The 22353-nt window shown below is 43.2% G+C and overlaps 1 protein-coding gene across 1 annotated transcript; it reads left to right on the top strand.

The window, feature by feature from the left end:
• On the top strand, window positions 1–22108 carry LOC106580681 (cullin-3). The gene is made up of 16 exons (XM_014162000.3): window positions 1–276; window positions 2321–2518; window positions 11863–11976; window positions 12438–12598; window positions 13420–13534; window positions 13720–13948; window positions 14537–14682; window positions 14938–15114; window positions 15690–15860; window positions 16347–16454; window positions 16853–16977; window positions 17120–17216; window positions 17500–17634; window positions 17929–18115; window positions 20817–20962; window positions 21100–22108. The coding sequence occupies exons 1-16, from the start codon at window positions 214–216 to the stop codon at window positions 21229–21231; spliced, it is 2304 nt and encodes a 767-aa protein (XP_014017475.1). The 5' UTR covers window positions 1–213; the 3' UTR covers window positions 21232–22108.
• The last annotated feature ends 245 nt before the right edge of the window (window positions 22109–22353 follow it).

Below are 22353 nucleotides of genomic sequence, written 5' to 3'. Positions count from 1 at the left end.
GCGTGTGAGCTCTGCGCAGTGAGAACTGTAGCTAGGTAGTCCGCCATTGCTGTGTGGGGAGATCTACGTTAGAGCAACATTGACATTTGGTTGTCAACAACCAATTACGGACCAGCGAGGAAGGTCTAGTGGTAGCTGTTCCACAAGTATATTTCCCTGTACCTAACCAGATAATATTTTCATGTAAATACAGAACACACAGACGAAGTAACCATGTCCAATCTGAGCAAAGGCGGCACCAAAAAGGACACCAAGATGAGAATACGAGCCTTTCCTGTAAGTACACACCGCTGATACGACCTGTCCCTGCCAGCAGGCGGTGACTGGACCGCCGAGGTTCGAGTAACTAGCTAGCTTGGGAGTGCAGTTTGCAAGGCCGGTCTTTCAGTAAACAAAGTAACGTTAGCTAGCTGCCCCCTGCTAGAGGTTATGGATAGCTGCTTGCTAGCTCATGTACTGTTAGCTACCTACCAACTCTTAGCTAGCTAGTAACGTTACTGTTGAATTATTAATTAACATTAGCTAGCTAACGTTACTGTACACACTTTACCCGGGGAAAAAAAATATTGCTAGCAACCTAACTTTAGCTAGTTAACATTAAGTAAATATTTGGCGACGTAACTTTGTTTGTGGCCTCATGACTTGTTGTATTTAGTCAATTCAGAAACTGGTGGGTTGGAGAGTATTGTTGTGTAACGTTATTTTGCATGACATGGTTTGCGGAATCACGTTTTTTGTTACATGCCAATTAAACATTGATACCCCAACTAACTTTAACTGCTAGATAACTTGATAACTTTAGCTAACATTTTGCATCGACTGTAATAGCCAGTTAGTTACTTTGTCTGTCAAGTAGCTAGTCTAAGTTTCATTGGGAAACCGTTTGCTGATAGCTAGATCTAAGTTAATGGACGAAAGCTAATGGGAGAAAGCTATTGGATGAAATCAGTATTCAGAAGATAAGTATTCATGTCTTTTAAAAGAAAATTACATTTTTTTTTCTCCCCAATTTTGTGATTATGATCATGTCTCATAGTCAGCCTGCATGCGCCTGGCCTGCCACAAGGAGTCGCTAGAGCAAAGTCCTGCCCGACCAAACCCTCCCGTAACCCGGACGACGCTGGGCCAATTGTGCGCTGCCCTATGGGACTCCTGGTCACGGCCGGTAATGACACAGCCTGGTAACACTGTGATGCAGTGCCTTAGATCGCTACGCCACTCGGGAGGCCCAGTATTCAGTTCTGATGGATGTGCCTCCACCGAATCCTCAATGATCCCCTAGCTCTCAAACGCTTCTCTCTATATGGTTTTCAGCAGTTGCCGTTGCCCACGGTTGGCTCTGGGAGCTACAATTCTGACGCTATGTTTTAAAGTTTAGAAACGTAAATAATCATCGCTTGCGAAAAGGTTTTCGAAACAAATGCCCCTTATTATTTCTCGCTAATATGAAATATCTTTTAAATAAAAAAAGCAGATTTACACAGATCCATACGTTGTGTGTGCCTCCAGTTGATGGACTACACTTCATCCCCATTGTGCCGGGATGTGGACGGTGCCATATCCAAACACCTTGTATGCAGCTTTCGCCCAGCCTCACTTTGGAGAGCCTCCAGGTTTAACAGGCCATGGTTGAGCGTGACAGCCAAAGGGGACAAGGGATTTATATCAAGCTGTGAATATGGCATGTTTAGCTGAGTGTGATGGTTGACTGCAGTGCCATTTACTGTCTGTCCAGTTAAAAGGAGAATTTAGGGGAATGGGAAATGTTATGAGACACAGTTAGAGGTGGTCGTGAGCAATATGATATGTAAAATATAAAATGCTTTCATTCATGTTAAGGTCTGTATGAAACCTTATTGGGTATATTATCATGATATTGCAGTACTACAGTCTTAGTTCATCACAAGGAACACAAATAGTGACACACCTACTCGGTTTCCCTTACAGTGATTTGTTTTGTATACTTTTGCATATAGGGTCAAAAGTAGGAATATAAATCATGTATTTTCTGGACGAGCGGTTCTTTTCTCAATGTTACACTCAAACTGTTAGATATTGCATCATAGTACAGGCTACTCTTTAAATCAGTAGGGATTTTTGGGTTGCGGAAGTGCAGCAAGTGTAGACTTGTTTCTCTCACCTAAAGAAGTAAGCTAGCCTGGCAGGAGACTGATAAAAATTGTGGCTATGCACACAATGTCTATCAAGCTGCTTTGTTCCAGTTCTCCCTCAAACGAGGGAGCCAACAATCCCCGAAACTTTGACCAGTCAGTCCGTCTCTCTGCTCTCCTCTCACTCTTACTTCCTTTGTCCGCTGCAGATGACGATGGACGAAAAGTATGTCAACAACATCTGGGACCTTCTGAAGAATGCCATCCAGGAGATCCAGAGGAAGAACAACAGCGGGCTGAGCTTCGAGGAGCTCTACAGGAACGCCTACACCATGGTGCTGCACAAACACGGCGAGAAGCTCTACACGGGCCTCCGGGAGGTGGTCACCGAGCACCTTATCAACAAAGTAAGGCCAATGAACGCATGGTGGTAGATTGTATTCATCCCAGCGCAGGTCAGGATGTTGATTCAGTACTGGGTGCTGTTTATTAGGTCATGCGATGGGAAAACATTTAAAAACATTTCGCAACAGACAATGGAAAAAAAGTGTTTCTTATTGGTCGAGTCCAGGAAGTCCCTCCCTGTTTCAACCAGTTTTCTTTCGTTTGGTGCCTCATGAACACAACCTGGGTCTGGATTAACGTCCCCTTTGCTGGATTTGTGTGGGTATGTGGTAATAATCACAAATATAAAATCACTGGCAGGTCTTTAGCGTATTTTCCGTCAGTACATTTGCAGGATCTCTGGAGTCTGAGAATAGTCACTGAGCTTAATCACAAAATCATTTTAATTGTTGAAAAGCAAGGAAACAAATCTTGTAAAAGCCTGTCACATGAATCCAGGTCATATTAAATTAAAGGCTGATTTGGCCTGTTCAGTGTTGGGCCTGTTTTGGTATGCTGACAGCATGATGAAGTGGAGCGCTCGTTAAACCTTTTACTGTAGAAAAGCTCCAGGGATCTGTTTGACTATGGCTGGATGCGGCGGTCTTGCAAAACACGAGTTGCTCCCATTCATTCATCAGCCTTGTATTTAGTAGTTGGAAATGAAATGAGAAAAGTTAGCCCAATTCCTCTATCAGAAGGCCCAGCTCCACTAGGGCCCATAGGCATCTGACTGGAGATTTGAAGGCCCTCTTTCAATAATAGCACACACACAGTCCTGATCTTTGACAAGCTCGGCTGATTGAAAAAGCCTCCTGTTTCGGAGAGGATTTGTATTTTTGGCTTTGTTCTGTCTACTTGTGTAGGTACTAGAAAGCAGATCAATCTGCCTTTTGGTACTTTAATCAGTGATTGTGATAGCCTTTATTTTATTTTAGTGTACTTTTTACCCCTTTTTCGTGATATCCAATTGGCAGTTACTGTCTTGTCCCATCGCTGCAACTCCTGTGCGGAATCGGGAGAGGCGAAGGTCGAGAGCCATGCATCCTCCGAAACACGACCCTGCCAAGCCGCACTGCTTCTTGACACACTGCTCGCTTAACCCGGAAGCCAGCCGCACCAATGTGTACGTACAACTCGCAACCGACTTCAGCGTGCATGCGCCCAGCCCGCCGCAAGGAGTTGCTAGAGCGCGATGGGACAAGGACATCCCGGCCGGCCAAACCCTCCCCTAACCTGCACGACGCTGGGCCAATTGTACGCTGCCTCATGGGTCTCCTGGTTGCGACACATCCTGGGATCGATCCCGGGTCTGTAGTGATGCCTCAAACACTTCGATGCAGTGCCGTAGACCGCTGCATCACTCGGGAGGCCCGCAATTGCAATAGCCTTTGAGGATAGTTTTTGTATCACATGATCCCTATAACATTCCTGTTTAAACCACACGCCATGTAGGCCAACATATTCCACTGAATGAGAAGCAGCAGGAAGCAGCATCAGATTATCTCGAAGCCGTGAAGCTATAGCGTCTGCAAACTATTTGGAACAATGACATTACTGGGCCAATGAAATATCTATGCATGGCTAGGGCTGTGACGGTCATGAAATTTTGTCTGCCGGGTGATTGTCATTCAAATAACTGCCAGTCTCACTGTAATTGATGCAAAAAGTAAATCCACTGATGCGGACCTTTTTGGAATATCTACATACATTTTTTTTAAAGTCTAAAATCCATTTAATATAGCCTACAAATCACAATAAATCCATTATTTTAGGCATGTCTAAAGAAACATTATGATATGAAGAAGATGTAGTCTATTTCAGAAGAACGAATAGCATATTGTGAGTCGTCCTTATGTTAGGGCCTGATCTGGCTCTAGCTGTGGGCTACACTAGTTCATTTAGCGGGCAAGATTTGCTTATAATTCCTGTGGCATTATTTTATAGTAAGAACAATACAATTGAAAATAGCTGAATAAAATGTAAAGGTTATTTTTCATCAAACGATTTGAGGGAGTGAGCATATGCGTCTATTCTGTTTTGAGCAGTTAATGAAGAAACAGGTCCTCATGTATGCTTAATTTCTAGATTTTTATGCAACTTTAGTTGTGATGCAAACGTTAGGCTATGTGTTTTGATTTCTAATACATTCTAAGGCTTCATGGTGCGATAAAGGATGACTTGAAAAAAGTTGCATGAAAGGGAAGCTCTCTTTTTGTTCACAATTTGACAAGCACTTGATAATATACTCATGCATTATTCTAAATTTAATCTGGTCTTTACATATAGTCTACTAATATACAGTACCAGTCAAAAGTTTGGACACCTCATTCAAGGGTTTCTTTATTTTTACTATTTTCTACATTGTAGAATAATAGTGAACACATCAAAACTATGCAATAACACATATGGAAACATGTAGTAACCAAAAAAGTGTTCAACAAATCTAAATATTTGTTATATTTGAGGTTCTTCAAAGTTGCCACCCTTTGCCTTGATGACAGCTTTGTACACTCTTGGCATTCTCTCAACCAGCTTCATGAAGTATTCGCCAGTGTGGAATTATACAAAAAATAATAGAAATCATCCATAGCCTGCATTCGAATAGCGAATGGAGGTTATGTGCAGTTACTTTTTTAATATGCCAGGTAGGCTACACTGTTTGTAAAGCGGATTAATGTGCTTCATTTTTAAGAATTGAGCAATAAATATAGCAGCACAAGAAAGCTAGGATCCACTTGTATTAAATAGTGGCAAGTTAACTCTGTTTTCATGTGCGTTTGTGCAATGACTGGGCTTATAAGAACACGTTTCTCTAAGCTCGGTAGGCTATGGGCTCTCCAACCATGTTTCAGGGGTCTTGGGCCTATAGGCTATGTTTGGAGTTATTAGTCCACTTCAGTTGTGATACTAACCTTAGCAAAACATATAGGCCAATTGGCTCTGTGTTCTCATGCAATTGCATAGCCTATAGAAATGTTGCGCAACAGGAACACATTTCAATCCATGCATCAACCACCTACGAGGAGCTGGCTCTCCCTGCGCAACAGGTGATCCTATTCCGCTCAAACTGAATACCAGGGCTCTCATGAAGTGTTTAATGGGATTTTCGATGGCATTTGCATTGATGTCAGAGTGATTAGAGGGACAATAGTGTGCTGAGTTAGAATGTTTGGTAGGCTACTAATGACATTCATAGGCATCAGATGACTGCTATCATGACTGCCAGTGTGGCTGTAATACGGTCACCATAACAGCCCAATGTAGGGCGGCATGCCTACCTTTTGAGATGACCAATCATCGCTGTGAATGTCAATATTTCAGCATTGGCCTTAAAAAAAACACCACCCAATTGGCATCTCAGAATTAAAACTAATTATCTCCCATTGACATTCTGTTCCTGTCCCCCACATTTGCAATCAGAGAAATAGGGTAAATTGAATTCAAGCACTTTTTGACAGCATTCCTTTTGATTTAAACAAAACCTTTTCATACATGTTTGCCCATGAAAGAAGGGGTCATAAAGTGACTTTTTGGACCTAACTGCCAAAACATCCAGGAGATGAAGGTGCTCAAAGTTGACCCTTTTTGCATACCCCACCATACTATGAGACGTCCATGTCTTTATCACTGGAAAAGAGAAACAGTTGAGTTTCATATAATTTAAAATCGATTTGCATAAGTTGTAGCTTAGACCCTATTTCACATCTGAGGTTTTTGTGTTGTGCCTGCTGTCGGTTGAGACACATACAGGGTGGGTGTCATTTCAATCATAGGTCCATTCTATGAATTATATTTCTATCCCTTCAGACCACTGCAATTTAGCTGGTACACCATTAGGCTTGGGCGATATACCATATACCAGGGATTTTGAAATACAGAGCCCCACCTTGCAGGGGTGTGTGTTATGCCACTGGTAATAACTACAAGTTGACTATCTAAGATGCGCCAAATAAATTATCTCCAGCTCAGGGCTTCAGCTATGCATTTGGTTTGCTAATTTGCTAGCTAAGTGGCAAGATCAAGCTTCTTGGTTACAGCAGAGACAATCAATCCCCTACTGGATCAAGAGCCGAGCTGTCTAATATTTATTTTGTGAGTGCAGAAAACTGCGAGTAGCCTTTTGAGATAGTTGTAGAACTTTGAGCTGGGTTGTCTGTCCTGCAAATAGTTTGTTCGCTTGGGCTTGTTAGCATTTAGCTAGCTATGGAAATTCGCTACTACTATATTGGCAAAATGTTGTTATTGACACAGCCTTATTCTTTATTCTAAATACCCCAATACATTTCTGACACCATTCAAACCAATGAGGGTTTGGAACAAAAAAGGCAATTATCTCATAATCATATTTTTTCAGATAGAACCTTAAAGCTCTCGATTTGTAAAAAATAATAATTAACTTTGGGAAGAAATAGCGCTCCTTGTGTGCACATATACCCCGGTATGGTACAGGATTGGTATGAAAATCTGGATACCGCCCAACACTAAACACCATTTAACATTTTAAAGATGCACTATGCAGAAATCGCTCTGCCATTTCCTGGTTGCTAAAATTCTAATACCTCCCCTAATTTCAGTTAAACTTGCTTGTTTAGTGTAGAGAATCATTGTACCATCTAAACCGCTGTGAAATATCTTTTCCATAACCAAAAATATTGTATTTTCAGCTGTTTGAAGCTGATGTACAAAACTGAAAGTAAAAGATGCAAAAACCAAACTTAAAAACGAGACTCATAGAAATACTACACACAGAAGCGATCTACCGGTTCTTACACTTGCTTTCAATTAGAATGACAGATCTATAACTGACATTTCTATGTGAATTTTGTTAGGTCGCCCAAAAAGTTACATATTGCAGTTTTAATTTAATTGAAATGTTGACTTCGATTTAATTCCACAAAGATGACTGCCGACCCACCCACCGTCGAATGTCAACTTAGAGTCATGTCTACTCTATTATCTATATTTATGATTTCAATAGGTTTCCTGTGGAAGATTAACAGTATAATTTAAAACAACAGATATTCCCGTTCGAGTCAACATTCTCTTTGTCGACCTCCAACAATCTTTGTGGTACCATTAGAAAGTTTTATTTTATTCCTATTTTACTACATTTATCACCCAAAACATGACACCTACCCTATATTTAAGAGCATGTTGTCTGAACCAATGGCAAGCACAACTTCAGACAATGTAAAATAGGGTTTAAGCTACAACATATGCGAGAAAAAAAATCAATGTTTATGCGTTTTTAGATAATTGACATTAAAGAATTTTCTTATTTCTGAGATAAATAAATAAAAATCTATGTAAATGATATGTTATAATAGGGTCCAGACACTCTTTGTGATTTGGCTTGTTTTTGAGAAACTTAACCCAACCGCGATTCACAACCTCATTGCCCGTTGTGCAGTAAGTATCAAGGCACGCAAAAGACATGAACAAAAGCTCAAACACCCAAATACACTGTTGTAGAAACGGACACACTCTCAGTATAGTGATGTAGTACACATTAAATTGTTTCATTCTGAAGTTTATCCGCTACGTTCTATTCCATTTTGTAGGACTCAAGACATTTCTCCTTCCAGCTGTGCTGCGCGGGCTGTGTTGGTACTATAGGGACACGCTCAGGCCTGAACAGGGGCAACAGCGCGATTTGACCAACATGGATTATAACGTCGCGGATAAAGTTCGGAATGACACAATTTCATGTGTACAACAACTTAAGACCTACATCACTATACTGAGAGCGTGTCTGTTTCTACAAGGACATAAACTCAGCAAAAAAAGAAACGGCCCTTTTCAGGACTCTGTCTTTCAAAGATAATTTGTAAAATTCAGATTTTCAGATCTTCATTGTAAAGGGTTTAGACACTGTTTTCCATGCTTGTTCAATGAACCATAAACAATTAATGTACATGCACCTGTGGAACGGTCGTGAAGACACTAACAGCTTACAGACGGTAGGCAATTAAGGTCACAGTTATGAAAACTTAGGACACTAAAGAGGCCTTTCTACTGACTCTGAAAAACACCAAAAGAAAGATGCCCAGGGTCCCTGCTCATCTGGGTGAAAGTGCCTTAGGCATGCTGCAAGGAGGCATGAGGACTGCAGATGTGGCCAGGGCAATAAATTGCAATGTCCGTACTGTGAGACGCCTAAGCCAGCCCTACAGGAGACAGGACGGACAGCTGATCATCCTCGAAGTGGCAGACCATGTGTAACAACACCTGCACAGGATCGGTACATCCGAACATCACACCTGCGGGACAGGTACAGGATGGCAACAACTGCCCGAGTTACACCAGGAATGCACAATCCCTCCATCAGTGCTCAGACCGTCCGCAATAGGCTGAGAGAGGCTGGACTGCGGGCTTGTGGGCCTGTTGTAAGGCAGGTCCTCAGCAGACATCACTGGGCACAACGTCGCCTATGGGCACAAACCCACCATTGCTGGACCAGACAGGACTGGCAAAAAGTGCTCTTCACTGACGAGTTGCGATTTTGTCTCACCAGGGGTGATTGTCGGATTTTCATTTATAGTCGAAGGAATGAGCGTTACACCGAGGCCTGTACTCTGGAGCGGGATCGAGGTGGAAGGTCTGTCATGGTCTTCTCTGTTCTCTGTATACATCAATGATGTCGCTCTTGCTGCTGGTGATTGATCTACCTCTACGCAGACGACACCATTCTGTATACCTCTGGCCCTTCTTTGGACACTGTGTTAACTAACCTCCAGATGTGCTTCAATGCCATACAACTCTTCTTCCGGGGCCTCCAACTGCCCTTAAATGCAACTAACGCGAAATACACCAATCGCTGCTCGCACCTGCTTACCCGTCCAGCATCACTACCCTGGACGGTTCTGACTTAGAATATGTGGACAACTACAAATACCTAGGTGTCTGGTTAGACTGTAAACTCTCCTTCCAGACTCACATTAAACATCTCCAATCCAAAATTATCTCTAGAATCGGCTTCCTATTCCACAACAAAGCATCCTTCACTCATGCTGCCAAACATACCCTCGTAAAACTGACTATTCTACCGATCCTCGACTTCGGCGATGTCATTTACAAAATAGCCTCCAACACTCTACTCAACAAATTGGATGCAGTCTACCACAGTGCCATCCGTTTTGTCACCAAAGCCCCATACACTACCCACCACTGCGACCTGTATGCTCTCGTTGGCTGGCCCTCGCTTCATACTCGTCGCTAAACCCACTGGCTCCAGGTCATCTACAAGTCTCTGCTAGGTAAAGTTCCGCCTTATTTCAGCTCACTGGTCACCATAGCAGCACCCACCCGGAGCACGCGCTCCAGCAGGTATATCTCACTGGTCACCCCCAAAGCCAATTCTTCCTTCGGCCGCCTCTCCTTCCAGTTCTCTGCTGCCAATGACTGGAACGAACTGCAAAAATCACTAAAGCTGGAGACTCTACCTCCCTCACTAGCTTTAAGCACCAGCTGTCAGAGCAGCTCACAGATCACTGGACCTGTGCATAGCTCATCTGTAAATAGCCCATCCAATCTACCTCATCCCCATACGGTATTTATTTATTTGTCTTGCTCCTTTGCACCCCAGTATCTCGACTTGCACATTGTACCATTCCAGTGTTTTAATTGCTATATTGTAATTACTTCGCCACTACGGCCTATTTATTGCCTTACCTCTCTTATCCTACCTCTCTATCCTTCCTCATTTGCACATGCTGTATATAGATTTTTCTACTGTATTATTGATTGTATGTTTGTTTATTCCATGTGTAACTCTGTGTTGTTGTATGTGTCGAACTGCTTTACTTTATCTTGGCCAGGTCACAGTTGCAAATGAGAACTAGCCTACCTGGTTAAATAAAGGTGAAATAAAAATACATTTAAAAAATGGTCTGGGGCGGTGTGTCACAGCATCATCGGACTGTGCGAGCAAGGAGGCCAACTAACCTGACTCAGTTGTACCAGCTCTGTCAGGAGGAATGGGCCAAAATTTACCCAACTTATTTTGGGAAGCTTGTGGAAGGCTACCCAAAACGTTTGACCCAAGTTAAACAATTTAAAGGCAATGCTGCCAAATACTGAGTGTATGTAAACTTCTGACCCACTGGGAATGTGATGAAATAAATAAAAGTTGACATTGACACTCTACCGGTACCCCTTGTTTATAGCCCCGCTATTGTTATTTACTGCTGCCCTTTAATTATTTGTTATTCTTGTCTATTTTTTGTTGTATTTTCTTAAAACTGCATTGTTGGTTAAGGGCTTGTAAGTAAGCATTTCACTAAGGTCTACACCTGTTGTAACCCAGACATCACTGGGCCAATTGTGCGCCGGTTGCAGCCGGCTGCGACAGAGGCTGGACTCAAACCAGGATCTCTAGTGGCACAGCTAGCACTGCGAGGCAGTGAACTTAGACCACACTGAGCTCAATTTTGAGTATCATAGCAAAGGGTCTGAATACTTATGTAAATAAGGTATGCCAAAAAATTTAAAAACCTGTTTTCGCATTTATCATTATGGGGTATTGTGTGTAGATTGATGAGCACATTTTATTTGATCCATTTTAGAATAAGACTAACGTAACTAAATGTGGAAAATAGGAAGGGGTCTGAATACTTTCCGAATATATTGTACATTTTTCCCAGAAGTTATAAAATTGTTTGACAACCCAGTTTGTAAGCTTTTAAATTATATCAGTCTCAACCGTTTATCTTTTCCAATGATGAAGACATGGTTGTCTCATGGTATGGTGCGGTATGAAAAATGGGTCAACTTTGAGCACCTTTATCGCTTGATGTTTTGGCATTCAGGTCCAAAAAGTCACCACCTGAGCACTTCTACAATGGGTAAAGGTTTTGTTTAAATCAGAAGGGGTGCTGTCAAAAATGTATTGATTTCAACTGAATTTATCCAATATTAACACAGTTGTGCAAATCAATTAGGTGCCATTGATGGATTGGGCTTTTTGTGTTTTGAACATGTTTTCGAAAGTCTTATATTTGGATGATTGTGTTTTAGGCTACTAGACATAAGTACAACAGATTCATCAGTGGGTGATTTATAGTGAGCTGAGAGGAGTTCACTTTCCATTGAGATAGTGTGTGAGTCAGTGTGCTGGGCACTGTTTCACTAAATGGATGATGATGGCGTCTCTGCCTGGAGTTGATGAGCATAGTGTCCTTTAGAGTCCCATACAGAGAGTGAAGGAAACACTCAAAGAAGAGCTTGTGGAGGGAGAGGCTCACAGACAGAGCTTGTGTCATGCAGAGAAAGCGAGATGGGCTCAGTATGCTGAGTCATCAGTGTGGTGTGCGTGTAGTATCAAATGAATGCCTCTCTGCCTGACTGTGCTGCTGCCTCCCCACAGGTACGGGAAGATGTCCTCAACTCACTAAACAACAACTTCCTCCAAACACTGAACCAAGCCTGGAACGACCACCAGACGGCCATGGTCATGATCAGAGACATCCTCATGTACATGGTGAGTGCACCACCAGCTAACAGAGCCATGTATTTAGAGAGTTGGACCAACTTTTAGAATGTAGGTTTCATCCTAGACATAGTTGCATAGCGTTATTTTAATCCAGTCAGCAGATATGTTTTCAAGATACAACACTTTAAGTAAAAATGTACAAGTGATGTTACGTTTTGCATCATCACACTTTTAGAAAACATAACTGCTGACATGCATCATATGTGCTGATCACACTTCTTAGTTATTAGGATTTGACTGTATTTCTCAATGCAGTGTCGTCTCGAAACCATCATTTGGACTGGCAATGCATTGCTGCAGGTCTCAAACGCGCCCCGGGGTGAAGTTTTCCTTTAAGTACAGATCAGCTTCCCAATCCTAACCATAACCGTTAGTGGGGTAAATGCAAAACTTATTTAAGATCAACCTTGACTGACAAAGCCTCCCCCTCTCTTCCTCTTGTTTCCCAGGACCGGGTGTACGTGCAGCAGAACAACGTGGAGAATGTCTACAACCTGGGCCTGATCATCTTCAGGGACCAGGTGGTGCGCTACGGCTGCATCCGAGACCACCTCCGACAGACCCTCCTGGACATGATCGCACGAGAGAGGAAGGGCGAGGTGGTGGACAGGTATAATAATATGACCCCGTCTATACACAGGCCCCGTTCAACTTTTTTAAAAGTACACAAACTCCTTCCTTCGTTGAAGGAATCACTGAAATTACTGGATAAGTGGAATCACTTATGTCTAAGCATTGACTGTTTCGAGGGAGGGAGGAAGGATGCACTTTTGAAGGAATTCGAACAGAGCCACAATTTCTGAGCTGAAGGATGCAGTGTTTCTCCCGATAAAGAAAACCACAACCCTAATCCATGATTATTTCATTGTGCTCTTTGTTATATTTAAAGTATCTGATAGTCTTTGAGCTCACCCAGACCTAAATGGCACCCTATACACTGAGTGTACAAAACATTATGAACACCTTCCTAAAATTGAGTTGCACCCCCTTCTGCCCTCAGAACAGCCTCAATTCGTTGGACCATGGACTCTACAACGCATTGAAAGCGTTCCACAGGAATGTTGATCCCAATGCTTCCCACAGTTGTTAAGTTGGCTGGATGTCTTTTGGGTGGTGGACCATTCTTGTGTGAAAAACCCAAGAGCGTTGCAGTTCAAACTCTGAATGGCACACAAACACAAACAATTTCTCAATTCTCTCAAGGCTTAAAAATCCTTCTTTAACCTCCCCTTCATCTACACTGATTGAAGTGGATTTAACAAGTGACATACACGATCATAGCTTTCACTTGGATTCACCTGGTCAGTCAAATACATGGTCAAAGCAGGTGTTCCTCATGTTTTCTACATTCAGTGCACTACTTTTGACCAAGGTCCATAATAGAATGCAATTTGGGACTCCACTGTACTTGACACACACTCTCTCTCCCAGGGGGGCGATCAGAAATGCATGCCAGATGTTAATGATCTTAGGCCTTGAAGGGAGGTCGGTTTACGAAGAGGACTTTGAGGCCCCGTTTTTAGAAATGTCTGCAGAGTTCTTCCAGGTTTGTAAGAATCCCCCCCCCCCCCCCCCATCCATTCACACATTTAATTCGCATCAATGCTATATGTGTCATGCATGTTGACTTGCAGTGATATGTTGTTGGCCTACTATCATGTTATATACATAATGTGTATCCCCTCTCAATCTCCCAAGGTGCTCCTAACCCCGTGTTTGTTTGCCCTCCAGATGGAAAGTCAAAAGTTTTTGGCAGAGAACAGCGCGAGCGTGTACATAAAGAAAGTGGAGGCACGGATAAACGAGGAGATTGAGCGCGTGCTGCACTGCCTGGACAAGACGACGGAGGAGCCCATCGTCAAGGTGGTGGAGCGGGAGCTCATCTCCAAGCACATGAAGACCATCGTGGAAATGGAGAACTCGGGCCTCGTCCACATGCTCAAGAACGGAAAGACAGAGGGTCAGTGTGTCGCACTACTTCTACTACTACTCCAGTCCCAGCTATGGGCTGCGTCCCAGCTATGGGCTGCGTCCCAAATGGCACCTTATTCCCTATGCATTCAACTACTTTTGATGGGGACGATTGGGCTCTGGTCAAAAGTAGTGCACTATGTAGGCAACAGGGTGACATTTGGGACACAAGCTGTTTTCTTTCCCTTTTTTTAATGAAAGGGCTATTTCACCCTGATGTTAAAGTTTGTCAGACGTTTGTGTACCTCTTAAAGAGGTATTTTGTAGAGCAGAATAATAGAGTAATGTACACTGTGTGAATGTGTGTTGTTATCGTGTGCATACTTGGTACCACATCAATGTCAGCAATTCAATATTTATTGTGAAATATATTCTGTGTAGTGGGTGGTCTTTGGATACTAATGTGTTTGTACTGGTGTGTGTGTGTGTGTGTGTGTGTGTGTGTGTGTGTGTGTGTGTGTGTGTGTGTGTGTGTGTGTGTGTGTGTGTGTGTGTGTGTGTGTGTGTGTGTGTGTGTGTGTGTGTGTGTGTGTGTGTGTGTGTGTGTGTGTGTGTGTGTGTGTATGAATGAACACAGACCTGGCGTGTATGTATAAGCTCTTTAGCAGAGTGCCAAACGGACTGAAGACAATGTGTGAGTGCATGAGCTCCTACCTCCGCGAGCAGGGCAAGGCGCTGGTGTCAGAGGAGGGCGAGGGCAAAAACCCTGTAGATTACATCCAGGTAACTCACACAGGAAGTGACATCATTGACAAGGGGCAGGGGGGGTCCACTAAAGGTTGATCTCTGGCTACGTTCCCGTCAAAGATTTAACAATAGTGAAAACTCCAGCGAATGCTTTTAAATCTACAACAGGGATGCAATTTCTCTTATACTTCATATTGACACTAGATGGCAGCGTACACAAGAGCATGTAGTAAGTGCTACTGCTTTCCAATAATAATGTCACATTTTCTTCCTCCGTTTTGTTCTCTGCAGGGACTGTTGGATCTGAAGTCACGTTTCGACCGCTTCCTCCAAGAGTCGTTCAACAACGACCGGCTCTTCAAGCAGACAATCGCAGGGGACTTTGAATACTTCCTCAACCTCAACTCGCGCTCCCCCGAGTACCTCTCCTTGTTCATCGATGACAAGCTGAAGAAAGGCGTAAAAGGAGTGGGTGGTTTTCTGATGTAATGGGGGAGGAACATCCTCCCCTCAGGGCGCACTGGCTGCATCCCTAATGACACCATATTCTCTATATAGTGCACTACTTTTAACCAGAGCCCGATGGCACCATATTTACTACGTAGTGCCCTACTTTTGACCAGGGCCCAGTACCCTGTCATTGTTCCTGAACAACAGCCCGAAAGAATGAAAGCTTGACCTCATCACTCATTTGGAATTATATAAAGTTTGACACAAATATCATACCACCAAGACATGCTAACGGGAGGTTAGTATTTTTAGGGGGGTATGATATTAGTGTGTAACTTTCTCACTCATCATTGTTCACGATTCGTTCAGGACTATCTGTAATCATGGTAGCATCCAAATAATGTAGAAGTGTTTAGAAACATGTTCTATGCTGGAGTACAGAGCCAAAACAACAACAAATGCCACTGTCCCAATACTTTTGGAGCTCACTGTATAAGGAGTTCAATATTTGATTAAATTAGTGTTTGAAATGTAATCATTTAAAGTGTGTGTGCTTGTGTAACGCTCACTTTCCCTTCGTCCTGTATGTGTAGTTGACGGAGCAAGAGGTGGAGTCGATCCTGGATAAGGCCATGGTGCTCTTCAGGTTCATGCAGGAGAAGGATGTGTTTGAGCGGTACTACAAACAGCACCTGGCCAGGAGGCTGCTCACCAACAAGAGTGTCTCGGACGACTCGGAGAAGAACATGATCTCTAAGCTCAAGGTATACAGGAAGAGCAGTCGCTATATATCTTAAGAACTTCCATCCATTAATATGTTCATCAACGTTTTTTTTTTTTAGATATATTGTAGCACCTTCAATACCTAATACCTAAGTGCGACCTTGTGTTCAAATACTATTTCAAATCTTTCATATACTTTGAGTGTTTGCTTTAGCCTGTTTGGGGTGCCATGTAGGCGGGGTTTGCACTTTTGGTGCTTTTTTATTGGTTCAATTGCAACAGGAAACCTCAAGCTAGCGAAGCTAAAGTATTTGAAATCATTTTGAATTGTATTTTGATCCCAGGTACAATACAATCTGGTACAATACATTGTTAACTTGAACTGCACAGAGACTGTGTTGAACCTCAGCTCAGCTGAGTGCAGAGTCAGTGTGAAAGAAACGGATAGCGCGAGTGAAGTGTTGTTTAATAGATCCGTCTCATCCCGTCTCTTTCTCACTCTCTCGTTCTCTGGTTCCCCTGGCCAGACGGAGTGTGGTTGCCAGTTCACCTCTAAACTGGAAGGCATGTTCCGGGACATGAGCATCTCAAACACAACCATGGACGAGTTCCGCCAACACCTACAGTCAACAGCGGTGAGACACCCACTCCCAGAACCAGTCCAGTGTTGGTTCTGGGGAACATAGAGCTCGCCAGCTTGTAGTCCTAAAAAAACGGAAATGAGTTACTTCTGGTTCGTTCAGCCATTCCTGTGGAGAAAGAAAAGACTTAGGAGATATTATATAACAAAACATATAAGTTCTAAGCCTATGTTTACCACAGACCTTATTTTTGGAGTTTATCAAAAAAAAATACAAAAACTCCATTCATTTTCCCACAGGCTTTGAACCATGGCGGAGTTGGTGCCTATAAAAAGACGCCATTACTATTGCTCTCTATTTAATCTAGCCATTAGCTCTCCCAAAGCGAAGAGCACATCTTGTGAAGCTTTTGATACCTCAGTGGAAGACGTAGATCTAACTTTCATCCCCAGGTGTCGTTGGGCGGAGTTGATCTCACAGTGAGGGTCTTGACGACAGGTTACTGGCCAACGCAGTCCGCCACGCCCAAATGTAATATCCCCCCTTCTCCTCGACATGCATTTGAAGTCTTTAGAAGGTTTGTCTCTCATTTACTTTGCATAGCAGAGGCCATATGTTCTCAGCTGCAGGTTGTGGAAGCGGGGCTCTGTCCATTGTTTGTCTGTGTTTATCTTTAACGCTGTAGTGTGTGACTGTCCCCTCTGGCTCTGTGGCTATAGGTTTTATCTGGCCAAGCACAGCGGCAGGCAGCTTACGTTGCAGCATCACATGGGCTCTGCAGACCTCAACGCCACCTTCTACGGCCCAATCAAAAAGGTATGCAGGGGACAGCCTTTGCCTGGCTTACAGACTGATGCATGCACACACACCAGTAATGTCAACATCAGGCCTTGATAACAGCAGGTGCATCAAGGCTGTACTTTCCTTTTTGAATATGGGATGAACAGGGATGTGTGGGGGGCGGGGCTAAACTAACATTTTTGTTTATATAAGCATGACATAGTCAGTGATTGAACAGAGGCTACATTGATGATTCCTCCTTTGTGACTGAGTTACCTGAAGGTGGCCGGTGGTGACCTCTCATTTCCTCTCCCCCCAGGAGGACGGCTCAGAGGTGGGGGTGGGCGGCGCCCAGGTAACAGGCTCCAACACCAGGAAGCACATACTGCAGGTGTCCACCTTCCAGATGACAATACTAATGCTCTTCAACAACCGGGAGAAGTCCATGTTTGAGGTACAGCCGCTAATTGAATGCGTAGAACATCAATGAATAAAGTCAAGTTTGTACAGGGGATGTATTTAGGTAATGTGATGTCTTTATTATATATGCATGATGTTGATATTTGTGGTCTGGCAATGTCTTTCCCTGAGAGGATAAAATGATATTGAATTGAAAAAGTTACACTTGTTTCTCTATAAACAGAATGTATTATTTGTTTTCAGTATAATGCAGTCATGGATCAAAGGATCCCTCTGCCTCATATCCCTCTCTCCTCTTTGTCCCCATCTCTCGCTCACTGCTGTGTAGGAGATCCAGCAGGAGACAGACATCCCGGAGAGGGAGCTGGTGCGAGCGCTGCAGTCACTGGCCTGCGGGAAGCCCACCCAACGCGTCCTCACCAAGGAGCCCAAGTCCAAGGAGATCGAGAACGGCCACGTGTTCACCGTTAATGACCAGTTCACCTCCAAGCTGCACCGCGTCAAGATCCAGACAGGTAACAACCATATAGACCATTCTTGTGGAACACAGATTCAAAGATCTAAGCCATGCATAACCGAAATGGCACAAAAACATCCAAGATTTATTTTGTTTCAGCCTTGCTTTCTGAAACATTGCGTTGTGACTTTGAACTGTATGCACAGTGCATTCGGGAAGTTCAGACCCCTTGACTTTTTCCACATTTCATTCTAAAATGTATTAAATTGTGTTTTCCTCATCAATCTACACACAATAACCCATAATGACAAAGCAAAAACAGGTTTGGATTTTTTTGCAAATTTATAAAAAAAATATATATTTTTAAGATACCTTATTTACATAAGTATTCAGACCCTTTGCTATGAGACTCAAAATTGAGCTCAGGTGAATCCTGTTTCCATTGATCATCCTTTAGATGTTTCTACAACTTGATTGGAGTCTACCTGTGGTAAATTCAATTGATTGGAAAATATTTGGTAAGGCACACACCTGTCTATATAAGGTCCCACAGTTGACAGTGCATGTCAGAGTAAAAACCAAGCCATGCGGTCGAAGGAATTGTCTGTTGAGCTCCGAGACAGGATTGTGTTGAGGCACAGATCTGGGAAAGAGTACCAAAAAATGTTTGCAGCATTGAAGGTCCGCAAGAACACAGTGGCCTCCATCATTCTTAAATGAAAGAAGTTTAGAAACACCAAGATTCTTCCTAGAGCTGGTCAACCGGCCAACCTGAGCAATCGGGGTGGCAGCATCCTGCTGTGGGGATGTTTTTCAGCGGCATGGACTGGGAGACTAGTCAGGATGGAGGGAATGATGAATGGAGCAAAGTACCGAGAGATCCTTGATGAAAACCTGCTCCAGAGCGCTCAGGATCTCAGATTGGGGCAAAAGTTCACCTTCCAACAGGACAACGACCCTAAGCACACAGCCAAGACGATGCAGGAGTGGCTTTGGGACAAGTCTTTGAATGTCCTTGAGTGGCCCAGCCAGAGCCCGGACTTGAACCCGATTGAACATCTCTGGAGAGACCTGAAAATAGCTGTGCAGCGACGCTCCCCATCCAACCTGACAGAGCTTGAGGGGATCAGCAGAGAAGAATGGGAGAAACTCCCCAAATACAGGTGTGCCAACCTTGTAGCATCATACCCAAGAAGACTCAAGGCTGTAAATTTGATTTTGTTGTTTTATTTTGATATGTTTTCAAATATGTCAATTTTTGGGGGGGGGAATTGTCATTATGGGGTATTGTGTGTAGATTGAGTGGACACAATTTTTTTCCATCTAATTTAGAAAAAGGCTGTTAAAAAAAAGTAAAGGGGTCTGAATACTTTCCCGAATGCATTGTATACCAACCTTCTAAGGGTCATTCTACCCACAGAACTATAATGAGTTTATATTTATATGATTCTACCTCTGATACACTACATGACAAAGTATGTGGACACCTGCTCGTCGAACATCTCATTCCAAAATCATGGGCATTAATATGGAGTTGGTCCCCCTTTTGCTGCTATAACAGGCTTTCCACTAGATATTGGAACATTGCTGTGGAGACATGCTTGCATTCAGCCACGAGCATTCGTGAGGTCAGGCACTGATGTTGGGCGATTAGGCCTGGCTCACAGTTGGCGTTCCAATTCATCCCAAATGTGTTCGATGGGGTTGAGGTCCGAGCTCTTTGCAGTGCAGGCCAGTCAAGTTCTTCTACACCGATCTCGACAAACCATTTCTGTATGGACCTCGCTTTGTGCACGGGGCATTGTCATGCTGAAACGGGAAAGGGCCTTCCACAATGTTGGAAACACAGAATCGTCTAGAATGTCATTGTATGCTGTAGCGTTAAGATGTCCCTTTACTGGAACTAATGGGCCAGTAACCATGAACAACAGCCCCAGACCATTATTCCTCCTCCACCAAACTTTACAGTTGGCACTATGCATTCATCGAGGTAGCGTTCTCCTGGCGTCCGTCGGACTGCCAGATGGTGAAGCGTGATTCATTACTCTAGAGAACGAGTTTCCACTGCTCCAGAGTCCAATAGCGGTGAGTTCTACACCACTCCAGCTGACGCTTGGCATTGCGCATGGTGATTTTAGGATTGTGTGCGGCTGCTTGGCCATGGAAACCCATTTCATGAAGCTCCCGACGAACAGTTATTGTGCTGACGTTGCTTCCAGAGGCAGTTTGGAACTCAGTAGTGAGTTTACGTCCGAGGACTGACTACTTTTACGCGCTTCAGCACTCGGCGGTCCCGTTCTGTGAGCTTGTGTGGTCTACTACTTCGCGGCTGAGTCGTTGTTGCTCCTAGACATTTACAATTTACAGTAAGAGCACTTACAGTTGACCGGGGTAGTTCTAGCAGGGCAGAAATTTGACTAACTGACTTGTTGGGAAGGTGGCATCCTATGACGGTGCCAAGTCACCAAGCTCTTCAGTAAGGTCATTCTACTGCCAATGTTTGTCTATGAAGATTGCATGGCTCGGTGCTCCATTTTATACACCTGTCAGCAAGAGGTATGGCTGAAATAACTGAATCCACTAATTTGAAGGGGAGTCCACATACTTTTGTATAGTGTAGTGGAAAAACCCCACTGATCTCCACTCATCTGGATAGCCCAGTCACAGATTCACCTGTGTAGCGTTTATTATATATTCTTGTGCATGTAGCCATCATGAGGTTCCCAGCTGAAACGGATTTTCCTTGTGTTGGCCACTAGTCGCCGCTAAGCAAGGAGAGTCGGACCCGGAGAGGAAGGAGACGCGGCAGAAAGTGGACGACGACAGGAAGCACGAGATTGAGGCGGCCATCGTCCGCATCATGAAGTCTAGAAAGAAGATGCAGCATAACGTACTAGTAGCAGAGGTCAGTGGAATACAGTGTATGAAGATTGAGGTGTTTCGGGTACACCTGGTTGTACCTGTTAGTATTTAATTAACGTCAATAATTAGATGTGAGATCCGGTTCTGATTTTTGTCTCTGTGTTTGTACCGTCTCTCCAGGTCACCCAGCAGCTGCGATCGCGATTCCTCCCCAGTCCTGTAGTCATCAAGAAGCGCATTGAAGGACTCATTGAGCGGGAATATTTGGCGCGGACACCAGAGGATCGCAAAGTGTACACTTATGTAGCATAAAGGCGTGAATTCCATGAAACCTGACACAAAAAGAAACAATACCTTTTTTTCTTGGACAGGTTATGCGTATGATTTGAAAGTTTGTCTCATACTGGGAAACACTGGGAAGCTTACTTTTCTTCCATTGAAAAAAAAAAAAAAAGTGCATTTATTTCTCATATCTTTTAGATTTCTTCTGCAGAGAAGAGCTAAATGGAGGGATTGGATCTCGCTTTGTTACAGTTTCATGTTCCTAATGTGGCCTTGGGAAGAATTGGGGGGAGAGTATGTATGCATCAAGTGTACTGCATTCAAACCCAATATAACAAAAGGAAAAGAAAACGAGCATAAAACAATTATACAAAACATATACCAAGCAAATGTGGGTTGGCTACACGAAGACCAAGAAAATATTTGACATTTCTCACATGTTGATGTAAATGTATTATGTTTGTTTTTTCGTGGCATCATGCTGGTTGTACAGGTTGTTAGACACTATTGGCCTTTTTTCCCTCTAAGGTTTTAATCAGAGAAGAGGAAGACATGGATGTAGTGGCTGGTTTGCAGAAAACAGGAGCAGTTGCTTTGATAGCATGTTTTGTCTTAAGGAGTGGTGGGAGAAGTCACATATGTTCTATACAAGGTGTTGTTTTTTTTTCAATGGGGCCTATTGTAAAATTGGATCATCAGCCCAGAAAATATTTATCCTTGGAATTGTAGGTTCCTCCCTATGCAGATCAAAGGGGAAGTACATTTTTTTTCTTTACTGCATTTCAATTGGAACCAATTTAGCACCATGTTTTAATGTGTATAAATTGTAAAATAATTATTGTAGTCACTAAAGTGGACTGTACAGGGCCTAGTTTTCATCATATTAAATGTAGAAAAAGAAAATGTACATCGAAGGGAATTTTGCCTCCCTGTTTTACGACTCTGTGCCTTGTGTATTCCTCTCTGAGAGCAGAGAGAAAGCCACAGTAAATTGTACGGTGAAATACAGTATCTGCGCCTCTGACCATAATTAAAGCGTAATGCATAGAGGGAACCACAGTCAAACTGTTAAGCATCTAAGAGGAACTCTTAACTATTTGTATTGCTTTCAAACAGTGGTAGCCAACTTTGAGTCACTGCACTTGCTTTAGA

This window comes from Salmo salar, chromosome 20 (assembly GCF_965601325.2).
Source record: "Salmo salar chromosome 20, fSalSal1, whole genome shotgun sequence".
Taxonomy (NCBI): domain Eukaryota; kingdom Metazoa; phylum Chordata; class Actinopteri; order Salmoniformes; family Salmonidae; genus Salmo; species Salmo salar.
The sequence above is the reverse complement of the archived record's forward strand: the minus strand, read 5'-3'. Positions and strand labels throughout refer to the sequence as shown.

Coding starts and splice junctions, on each gene's coding strand:
- LOC106580681 (XM_014162000.3), top strand. CDS start 214: ATGTCCAATCTGAGCAAAGGCGGCACCAAAAAGGACACCAAGATGAGA. Junction 17,217..17,499: donor TCTACGGCCCAATCAAAAAG/GTATGCAGGGGA, acceptor CTCTCCCCCCAG/GAGGACGGCTCAGAGGTGGG. Junction 18,116..20,816: donor CCGCGTCAAGATCCAGACAG/GTAACAACCATA, acceptor GTTGGCCACTAG/TCGCCGCTAAGCAAGGAGAG.